This window comes from Macrobrachium rosenbergii, chromosome 8 (genome assembly GCF_040412425.1).
Source record: "Macrobrachium rosenbergii isolate ZJJX-2024 chromosome 8, ASM4041242v1, whole genome shotgun sequence".
In the NCBI taxonomy this organism is placed as follows: domain Eukaryota; kingdom Metazoa; phylum Arthropoda; class Malacostraca; order Decapoda; family Palaemonidae; genus Macrobrachium; species Macrobrachium rosenbergii.
Genome location: NC_089748.1, coordinates 34,002,863 through 34,014,565, shown reverse-complemented (window position 1 = coordinate 34,014,565; position 11,703 = coordinate 34,002,863). Strand labels below are relative to the sequence as shown.

At 35.5% G+C, this 11,703-nt stretch overlaps 1 protein-coding gene across 1 annotated transcript; it reads right to left on the bottom strand.

Annotated features, from left to right (window-relative positions):
- Positions 1 to 401: 401 nt before the first annotated feature.
- LOC136840684 (uncharacterized) lies at positions 402 to 4,727 on the bottom strand. The gene is made up of 5 exons (XM_067107400.1): positions 4,398 to 4,727; positions 3,776 to 3,915; positions 2,141 to 2,496; positions 1,700 to 1,772; positions 402 to 1,363 (listed from the first exon to the last, which is right to left on the bottom strand). The coding sequence occupies exons 2-5, from the start codon at positions 3,888 to 3,890 to the stop codon at positions 531 to 533; spliced, it is 1,377 nt and encodes a 458-aa protein (XP_066963501.1). The 5' UTR covers positions 3,891 to 3,915; positions 4,398 to 4,727; the 3' UTR covers positions 402 to 530.
- Positions 4,728 to 11,703: the final 6,976 nt, after the last annotated feature.

Sequence of the window (11,703 nt, the reverse complement as noted above, 5' to 3'; positions counted from 1 at the left end):
ATTGAAATAACTGTTCATTATGAAAATTTTATTATACTTTATACAATAAGACATCTGCTGCTTTTAGAAAGCTGTACTACATATGAAGAAGATTTTCTGCAAAATATATATATATATATATATATATATATATATATATATATATATATATATATATATATATATATATATATATATATATATATATATATATATATATATATATATATATATATATATATATATATATATATATATATATGCGTGTGTGCATTCAAACCTTGTATAATCATATATCAAGCCAAACTGCTGTACAAGCTGAATGGTGTAGTGAGTCCATATTAGTCGAGGGACTGACGTCATCACATCTGGTGCAATTTTTTCCACGCGGAAAAAGGCTAATAAACGTAATTGTCAAACGTAACGTGGCATGTCGAACTGGTTAGATCACACGTGCATTAGCAATCGAGAGCAAGTGACCTAGTCCAATGACCTAGAACACCAAATACCAAGCGTTTACAAGCTTGAAGACAATTAACGATTCCCTAGGCCTAGTTGTCAGTACTACTCTCGTCATCTGCTTCGATACATTCTCTGACATGCCTCTTTCGCCTTGCCGACGACGTCCGCAAAGAGCGTCTCCCTCTGCCGGAGAACGTGCGGTTGTTCTCGACAGACCCATCTGGACTGAAGAGCGGAACGGTCTCGTTGCGTTCGGGGGGAGGCGTCGCAGGAGGTGGAGGGAAGGAGATTGAGGGAGACCTCTCAGGGCACGAGGTTGACCGTTTGTATTCGCAAGGTCGAGGGCCGGTGCTGAACCGCACGTTTGGCGCCATCTGGTTTCCTGATGACATGTTCAGCGTCTGCGTGTATGACGCCAAGGATGGCTGGGGTGGGGCGATGGCCACTATGCTGTCGTTGTTTCCCGGTGTGACGAACTGCAAGTCCTTGGATTGTTGACCGTAACCACCTGAGGAAACTAGGCGACCGGGAAGGACGTTTCCCGGTTTGCTTTCGTTGTCGGAAGAACCCAGTAGCGATTTATTTCGGCGGTAGAGGATGATCACGCAGACGAAGAGGATGAGCGACAACGCAAAGAAAGCCACCATGGCACTTGCGCAGACCCACACCCAGATAGGAAGGTCAGTGCACTCGTATCCATCCAGAGCTTCTTTCGACGCAAAGGGTAGTACGATGTCTGGGTCAGGATCTAACGTCGAATCGTTGACATCTGTGTCTTCCTCGATGGTGGTCTCATAATCAGGGGATATGGTGGTGGTATCTGGTTCTGTCGTTGGTGGCTCGGTTGTTGTCGATGTTGTGGCAGCTGTTGTTGTTGTTGTTTGTGTTGGGGGAAGAGTGGTTGATGAAATTCTCTGCCTCTCTGAGGATGGAAAATAAAATGTTATTTCCCAACATATTTTTCGACAGTAGCCTACATTGTATTGCTTTTACGACTACTACTATTGTAATCATTGTCCTTGCAATTTGCTGTGAGGTGAAGAATTGTGCACTGGCTTTTCCACTTACAAAATGCTTCTACAGATAAAGATGAGTTAAGATTTTCAGAATAAAATTAAAAGTAAACGAAGAGATCAGTAACAAGAGGCAAAAAATAAAAACGACTTCATAACCAAGTTACAATCGTACATCAGCTTGCCACAAAGTCATCATTATTAATGCAACATTATTAACAACTTCCAAGTAACTGCAATCATACCTTTAGTGTTGTTGCAGGCTGTAGATATGGTGATGCTGGCTCCACTGATCTCGATAGCATCAATCGTGTCCATCTTGAAAAGAGATGTGAAAATTAGCATTTTAGATTTCGGTAAAAATAAAATGAACTTTTTGTTAAATTATTTCCCCCAAAATATTAATAATCATTGATAATTTATTGTTCCCAAGTGAACGCCCACTCCTATATTTTTCCCTTTCATCGCTATATTCTCATCTTTTTTTGTAGTATCATAACTTGAGTAAGATTAAAAAGCCTTAATTCTAGACGCATAGTAATAAAACTTGCCACACATCCTGAGAGTCTGGTTCAGGCGGTATAGTGGGCCGAGAGAATGAATAAACAAAATGAGAAAAGCATTGCGATTCTCAAAACTGATTTGTTATCCGTAAATCATAAACAGAACAAAATTTCTTCCCTTACCTCCAACCCTCCCAGGTGAATGTCGAGCGCCTGATCGGGCCCAATTTCAATCCCGTACCCGCTTCGGGAACTGCTCAGCGTGATACTAGCCCAGCCCTGAGGAATGATCCATTCGTAATAGACTCGACTTTCCATGACTTTCCTCTTGGACACCTTGAGCGACAACTTCCAGGACCTCTTGGCGTTTTCCACCGCGAACTCGTACTTCCCGAATTTGAGTCCCAGACTGGCGTTGGCCTGGTCTGAAGCGTCTGGTTCGTACCAGAGAATCACTGGGGGGGAGTCAGGCTGGGACGTTGGCGGTATCGGAACGGTTAGACTCACTTGGTTTGTTACTCGTTGTAGATTTTGGCAATCTGGTGGGAGAAGTTGCGTCTTAAGAGTGATAGTGCAGTGGCGTTGCCACGGATGTGGGGCCAGGGGGCCATGGCCCCCCAACTGACATTAAATAGCTGTATTAATTACAATAAAATTATAAGCAGTTTTTCAAGATTGTCGATATTTTTCAGTGAAAAATGACAAATATTTATATATATATATATATATATATATATATATATATATATATAATATATGTAGTCATCTGGCCCCCTCCATTCAAAAATCCTGTCTACGCCACTGCGATCAAAGGAACGAGACTGAGATAATATGAATTATTCTTCACTTTTAATTTGATAGCTTATCTTATTCCTAAACGCGTTAGTACATTTCCTTTCCTGGATATCTGCTTTTGTTAATTTTTAGGTTCATTTGAAACAGAAAGTTACAGAATATTATATTTTCAGTCATTCAAGACCGTTATTTATGAACTCGTCCAATATGTGAATAACAATATTCTATATAAGCTGTTCTTGGACCTAACATAAAATGTTAGTGTAATGGCTCACGTAATTGCTAAGAACGGGTAAAGTTCGAGGTAAATTTTTAAGAATAATGCATTACAGTGAGAATACGGTTACGTACGTGCCATGATTCTAGATTTTCATGAAATTTTGATGAACTATATACTTAGACCAGTGATTCTCAAACTGGGTGCCGTGGCACCCTGGGGTGCCACGGACAGTGCCTGGGGGTGCCACAAGATTGTCATGAATTTTTTCTTGGCCAGATCATCTCAATGAACATTTGTAAAAAAAAAAAAAAAAAAAAAAAAAAAAATTTGCAGAACTCTTCATACAGTTATTATCAGTTTGTGTACTCTAATTATGTTTATCTAATTCTTCTGATATGTTCTTCGTTTATACTGTATATTTCTGCATGTACGGTTTGCTGATTTTGGTTTGAGTATGGATAGTAATTTTATTCATTAATAAGAAGTTAATTCATGCGATATGGTGGGATGGTGAAGAAAGGGTGCCACGGTAATGATTACATTGGTTAGGGCGCCATCACTAAAAAAAGATTGAGAACCACTGACCTAGACGTTCTGTCCTAGCGAGAGAACTGAGCCTAACTGTAAAAGTGGTATAACACTGGGCATAACCACGAAATAAAATGTTAGATTAAGAAAGTCCAGACAAAGATTCTGACAGAGGTAATATTAGCAACGTTACCCTGTCATTCATAACCAGCCTTCACAATTCATAAGAAAACAAAACTTAATTCTTCAACAGCCACATAACAGGAATTTCTTACTTATCTCTTCTCCATGGACGTCTCGAGTCAGAAAGACGGCGAAGAGAGTGAGGCAAATCTTTATTTCCCCGTGAGTGAGAAGCAGTGCTTCCCCTCGCCTCCGTACTCGAACCATAGCTGGCGTCGAGAGCTTCAGTGCCCTGTGGAAAAGTGAAAGAGACAGAACCATTTTTACTTATTCTGCGTGAAAGAAAAGTCTTATGCAATTTTTATAAGCCTATGGGTCTTTCAGTTTTATAGGAATTTTTATGATGGGGCAATTCAATTTCTGGTAAATTTAGTTGCTTACAGAATGTCCATTATCAATTAAAGCTCACTTCAGCCAATATGAAACAAGTCATGATCAATAATCATCAAATGTAGGATGGGTTAGCACAAAAGGAATCAGTTTTCCACACTTCAGAAGACAGATAATTTAATCTACTTATTTTTACTTGTTTTTTCATTAGGCTTTGTGAATTCATTTAACAATTCCCAAGATAGGAGTTGCAATGCACATTATTTTAGAAGGAAGTCTAGGGACAAGAGGACTCGCCTCTATTCAGGCATACTGTGACAAATCAGTCACCCCAAAAAATAATTTAATCGAGAAAAACGGTTACTGAATAATCAAAATATTCACCTTTCTGTGGAAATCTGAAATGATCGTTTATCCAGGGGAACTTTCTCCTCTTCTTCTTCTTGAAATTTCTTCTCTGTTTCTGATTTTTCCTCTTCACTTAGTCTCTTTTAAAACTTGTCTTACGACCAGCAGGGCAAGTGACAAACTGAGTGCGTACGAGACGCTTAGACCAAGGATGCTTATGTATCCTGTCTCTTCTTTTTTTTTTTTCTTTCTTTGGGGAATTCAGAGATAATGTTTTATCTCGCTGCGTCACCTCCAACTTCAACTTCAACTTCAGTAACACAAAGAGCCAACATTTCATTTACGATAAAATTGTTCTCACACTCTGTTCTAATTTCCTGTAAACATATTGTTCGGCAACAACAACACTCTCTGCAGTAATCAAGCGGCCTAGATTCTCTGTTGAGTTGGGACCTGGTCGTTAGTCGACCGTGGTGAGTCGCAGTAATCGTGACGTTGGTTGTGGAGTTAGAAACCTCATCCAAAATATATATGTGTGTGTTTATATATATATATATATATATATATATATATATATATATATATATATATATATATATATATATATATATATATATATATACATGAGTTAAGACTCTTAACTCTAATGGGAGCACCTGGGTTTAAATTCAAATTCTGTGTGACTTTTTTTTTTTATCTAAGCAGAGGCCTATGTACCTGGTAGCTGTATGACTTTGGTGAATTTCAGCCAGGATGGAGATAAGCATAAGGATAGCAATCTCATCCCAAGACACACGTGTATACATATATATATACTACACACACACATATATATATATATATATATATATATATATATATATATATATATATATATATATATATATATATATGTGTGTGTGTGTGTGTGTGTGTGTGTGTGTGTGTGTATTTGTGTGAAGTCTTTAGTAAGTCTGATGGTGATGATATGCCCAAATAGTCGAGGAGTTTTAGGCAAATCGACCAAACTAATTTGCAGGAAGTTCAAACTTGGCACAGTTGTGCATTGATCCATACTGATTTGAATATTAAAAGCCCTTATATACTGAAGCTGTGCTCTAGCCGCCATATTGGAAAATGGCGGCCGATTTTCGTATTTTCGTCTTTATCTTCTAAACCGTTAGAGTTATAGAAAATATGCAGGAATTACGAAATATTTCTCATAAAAAATAAAAATTTTTTCTCAAATAAGTTTTTTGTAGGATGAAAAATAAAAAAGTTACGGTGGAAGGTTAATTTTTCCCCAATGCTTGATAAAACAGTGGCATTAGAAACATCAATAACTGTTTAGAAACTAATATACATATATGAGAAATTATCAACTTCATAAAATATTTGCAGTCATTATTTCTTTGTTTATAAAAAAATTTTTGATAGTATATCAAAACAATAATAGACAATATCCAATTTAAATAAAATCAAACTTTTCAATTCAATTTGGTTCATGCAATACCAAGTTTCAAAAATTTTCCGGTTTACCAGAAACACTTATTTGCCAGATCACATCACAATATACAGTGAATATTAACTAACGCATATCTTTAAGAGGTTAGCGAATATTTTGACAATACTGAAAAAATGATAATGTTCATCTGAAAAAGTAGAATCAATACATTCTTATTCTGTTCTGTATATGGAATACTGAAATGACATATTTTTCTATTCTTCTAGAAATATAGTATCTTACTCTTACATCACATCACAGCTGGCAACAAACAGTTTATAATAATAAATTATCCTATGAATATCAAAAGTGCTATACACATTTTCAAGCAACGTTATTTCACAATTTTCCAGCTCAGTACTCTGGTTCTAAAATTATTTCAAATGAGTTTTCACAATTACTTCCTTGGCACTGGCACTCTCCACACATCGCTGAGCAGTGCATACCAAAATTGTGCACCTTACAATTGCACGAAACCAGGTTCAGGAGTTTCAAAGGAACCGCTTCTTTGGTAGTGGGGACAGGTTTCAGTGATTTTCCTATCATTGACCAACTCCATTTTGTTGGGTCCAGACGGTTTCCAAGCCATTCCTGTACTTGCAAATACACTCTGTAGGAACGGTTGTTCTGCAGCTGAGCTGGTTTGGGGTAAAGAGGCCAGTTGAAAGGATATACATAATTTCCTCTTTGCAATAATTCTATCATACATGAAATATCTGAGCTCATTTAATGGCTTTGATTTAGACCCATACCATTTAAGAATGAACTTTTCACTTGTATCTTTTACAGCATCCCTGCTGGCATCCTTCTGATTGAATATTTTCATTTGTTCTCGCAAAACCTGATTATTTTGCAGAAGCCTAAGTGCTCTAATTTGATCTTTTTTGTACAGTGCAGATGTCGTATGAAGCTCAGTCATGGCATAAATAAAAACAAATTATCACAGCTTTCACCCATATATGTTTTCTCTGTCTGCATGTTGCATAATTTGTGAGTGCTACCTGATTTTCCTGGTTTAAGATACCAAATGTCAAAATCTTTATTAGCTAAAGCAGTTAAAAGCACAAGCAAATCAGTATCTTGCCCAACAACAACAGTTGGACATTTATTTTCAGCGTGATCAAGAGCAACTTTGATAATAACAGTATCTGCATCACTTTCAGCTTGTAGAACTGAATAACCTTTGTTTTTCTTTTCAAGCACCATCAATTAGATGCTTTATTTCTCGGTTTGCTAGAAAATCTGATTGCTCTTTCTCAACTGTTTTTAGTAGTGTCTCTCTCTGGATACCCATCAAAAACTACATTGCAGCGTTTTCCATAATGGTTATCAACATAGCTTACATACAAGTCCAGTATCTGACCAAATGTTGCTGGTTTTGGCCAAGGAACAGAGTGAAGCATATTTCCACCATATAGAACATAACATAGGTTAGAAGGTAAAAATAAAGTCTCTTTTTGGAAACAATGTCATTCAAAAAGGAAGATCTATTCCTTTCCTTAACTGTGAGGAACCAAATATGATGAAGGTACACTTGCTAGCTCATACTCGAAGTACTCTTTTATTTCCGTTTTACTAACATCCAGGCATTACATTCTGTATAAGAGTTCTTGTTGGAAGCTCAACATCACATTTTTATCATGCATCTTTATTTTGCCTGATGTTAGTTTAGACAAAGGAACAATTTTCCTCTTTCGCTGCAGGTTAACATCAGAAAAGTTACTTCCTGCAAGTGAATTGATGGTTTCTTTTCCTATTTCCAGTGCTCTATCGCATGATACTGTTTGGTCTGCTACAGCCCATTTGAGATGTTAGCTAACTGTCCTGATAACTGACGAAATGGACAACGTTCTTTTAGCCAGTTGAGAAACTTCCTAAGATCGTCTTTATCTCTTAATATTCGAGATTTTCCAGATTCTGTGTTCAACAGAACATTTTTTACATTGACCCCAGTAAACATTGATAAAGCCTCAGAAACATCAAAACCAATTGCAGCAGATGACGTCCACCTCTGTGGGGTTGAATCTGCTATTCCCCGACCACAAGTAAACCCACAAATTGCTTCCAGTTACGCATCAAAATCTGCTCAATACACATATTTGAAAATCCTAATCAGAATCTGTCACTACGCCTAATTGCAAAGTCACCATCTCTCGTAAATCTCTGAAAATCTAGAGCTGACATTTTATTATGTAAATCCTCCATCAAATGTAAATAAAAATGAGCACACTTAGAAAGTGTAAATGTCCGGCATTGTGAAAATAGGGCATCTTTTTTACTACTGCAATATGCAGTTTCCAATTACCAGTTCGTTCTGCTCTAATAAAATGCAAGATAAGCAAAACTTGTTGAAAATATTGAAGCCATAATTTTGAATCGTTATTTCAAAGCCCATTGTACATCTGAAATTAAAAGAAAACAGGTTTACTTGTGATATTATAGCCTATCTCTATCGATATAATATTCATTTGTAAAATAATAATAATAATAATAATAATAATAATAATAATAATAATAATTATTATTATTATTATTATTATTATTATTATTATTATTATTATTATTATTATTATTAATCAATTTGCTCATTTCCTGAGCCGATATGTCGCCTTTTAAAGAATAATGCATTTTTTATAACATCAAACTGCTTTCAAGTATGTAAATATGTTATAACTGAATATCTAAGTTCTTTAATTGAACAAATCTCTATTATTTTCAATTCTCCCAGAAAAATTCCTTCTAACATCTTTTCTATTTTTTGAAAGGAACAATTTTAAACTCATGAAATTTTTCCGTATCTGCAACGGTTTACGAGTTATTGAAGAAAAACAGAATTTCGTCCGCCATTTTCCAAGATGGCCACCGTAGCACAGCCTGTGTCGATGAGGACTTTTAGTATGCTCATCAGAGTGGCCTAATGAAACCACAGACCAATTTTCATGTTCCTGCAAATCCGTTAGGTCGATTGATGCATTTTGCCTAAAATTCCTCGACTAAAATACATGAGTGTAACTCAAAGAAAGACAATCTAGTGATTACACAAGATCATCATCTAAAAAAGAAGACTTTTTAAATTTCGTATTATGGCTGTCCAACAGGAAGATGGGAAATCCGTTTCCATATCAGCTCTCGAAAAAGTCAAGAAGATAAGAATTAAGCCAAGGGGATGCATTGGCCCAACACGAAATGCCACACTAGAGGCGTTTGTGTTGGTTTATGTTTTGTCATTTATTTAATTTATTTACAATTACTGTTTTTTTTTTTTTTGTATTTCATATTACCTTCTGTTACTTCTTTCCAATGAACACCTTAATATTCTTTGGAAGCTTCTTGAATTTCAAGTCAGTGGCTCCTGTGGCTAGTCCCATATGAATAGGGTTCATCTTCTGAATAATAATAATAATAATAATAATAATAATAATAATAATAATAATAATAATAATAATAATAATAATAATAATAATAATAATAATAATAATAATAATTTTAGGGCCCATTTGTGTTTATATTTTTTCACATTACATATTCATATTGTACCTAAGAACTATTTCCTCAATACTGCTCTTTTTATAGAATTTTCAGTCCTTGATCTCTTCCACGGCTAGTTGTATATACCTCTGCGAGGTCCTCGTTAATCCGTTGCCGTCTTCCAATCCGGGGATTTACGATAATCCTTATCTCGCGTTCCTAAGCTGCGCTAAATGGATGGTTTGGTCTATGGACTAGGCCTAATGAGCCTGACTCCATTATAATTAACTACTTCTTTGATGCTATCTGTAATTGGTTGCTAAATATTTTTTGTTTCTAGCTATTGTTGGTAGTGAGTTTTATGAATATCACTTTGAATACCCTGCGTTTTTTGTTATATTACTTTTATATAGGCCTACTAATTTTCTCTGTCTGAAAATTTCTCCAAGTCTCCCCTACGCCAAATAAAAGCTCATATCACCCATAAGGAATTATATATAAATCCAAAGACCCATTTTGTCTTTATCTCTGCTCAGATTACTGCATATTTTCACGCTAACTGTATTATCAAAATGAAAGGTGAAGCCATATCGTCTCTTAATTTACTAGTTGTTTCTTTTAATTCTCCATCACATGGTAATTTGTAATGGTTTTACCATCTTCATTCCAAATCTTTATTTCCTTCGCCATTCAGTGTGGTATGAATAATAGTGTATGTAAATGGCAGAATGAACGCTATTTATGTATATTTCTTTTAAAGGTCCCTCGGAGTCTTGTTTTCAATTGTGAATTTCGTCGAAGACTACAAACTATCAACTTTTTCAAACAATTCAATCCAGGATTTCAGCCCAAAACTAATGAATGTCTGTATCAGGTGACAAAATAAATTATCCAAATCTGGCCTCCCACATCATTTCATTCATAGAAGGATGGCGTTATAAAATTCTGGGACTCTCTAATCAGCAACATCCTGCCTCAGAAAATTACACATCAACAAATATATCTGATATGCCTATAGATAATTTGGTGATCTTACTTCACGGTAACGCCAACTACAGGTCATAAAAGCTCAACTAAGACTCTAAAGTAGTTATCCATAAAATAATGTTTGCTTTGATGTTATTGTAACTAGTTAACAAAAAACGAAACGGAAGGCCTTCATAAGATCTAGGCATAACTATTCTAATTTTTTTTCTGTTTGTCGTCGAATAATTCCTTATGAAAAAATATTTAGGAAAATGATACTCTGGTCCAAAATATGGTAATGATTTAAAGTATGTATATATATACACATATATATATACCAAATATATATACGCCTGGGGGGACGTTTACCCACAAACCCCACTTTACCCCTACAATAAAACATCATGCATAGCTGAAAGATGTTTACAAATACTATGCAGTATTACTTTCGTTCCAACTCAGTGGCTGTCGTACTGGGTGTTAACCCGTTATGCATCCACCTTTGCGATGTGTTTTTACGGTCATCCCCAAGGGGTTTGTAGCCTACTAAGCACGCCGCAAAGGTGGATACGTACCGGGTTAATACCCAAAGCTTTTTATCTTTAAACAGTTTACTGTCTTTCCTCTTTCCTGTCGTTAATCCCTTTTTCCAAATGACGCTGACTTCCCTTGTTATTTACTGTTAATCTCTTCTCTAAGTCCTTCAACCGTCTTTAGCTTCACTTTCCTTAAGAATTCACTCATTGAGAGTCTGTTTCATTCTATGCACATTACCATTTTCTGTAATGGATACATAAAATAAAAATTTGCATTTATATTCTTTTTTTTATTTCTTACGGAGTAATGAAAACTTTTTTTTCATTTCTTGTGGAGTAATCAAAACTTCTTCTTTTAAGATTAAATCTTCCACGAGAGCAGCTACAACTGTAGCTGCTCTGCAGTGAAATCCTCTTGGATAATAATGACGAGGTTTTTCTTTTGCTTTTGCTGGTCAGCAAACATTTTCCTGACACTGGTCCCTTTCTTATCTGGTTTATGGAGCACAAGTTTTAATAATCGAGTAATAATGGTGTCATTTAAACAAGTGATTTCCATGTTTTCTTTATAGCCTCTTCTGATTCACTATTATAGCTTATTTTTTTATTCGAAATATTATCAAGTTTTGTTTTTTAAACTGTTCGTTTTCTCCATTTCTACTTGAAATACTCCATATGTTCCCATGAGTTTTAATAATTATGTTAGTCTTGGAAGAGCTAGTTTTTAAATAGCAGTAAAAAACGAAATGAAATAAAGGAGTAACATATTAATATTCGTTAATAAAAGTTAGGTTGTAATAATAGTCCTAAAGCTAAAATGAGGGTGAATACTCTGAGAAAAATCTTACAAGTGAAAGAAACACTAAATGACAAATGAAATCGGTGTCCA

What these genes read in the sequence shown, in the direction of transcription:
- LOC136840684 (XM_067107400.1), bottom strand. Translation starts at nt 3,890, where the DNA reads ATGGTTCGAGTACGGAGGCGAGGGGAAGCACTGCTTCTCACTCACGGG. An exon ending in CGTCCATGGAGAAGAGATAA is followed by an intron (nt 2,497 to 3,775) that starts GTAAGAAATTCC and finishes TTCTCCCACCAG; the next exon opens with ATTGCCAAAATCTACAACGA. An exon ending in TTCACCTGGGAGGGTTGGAG is followed by an intron (nt 1,773 to 2,140) that starts GTAAGGGAAGAA and finishes TCTCTTTTCAAG; the next exon opens with ATGGACACGATTGATGCTAT.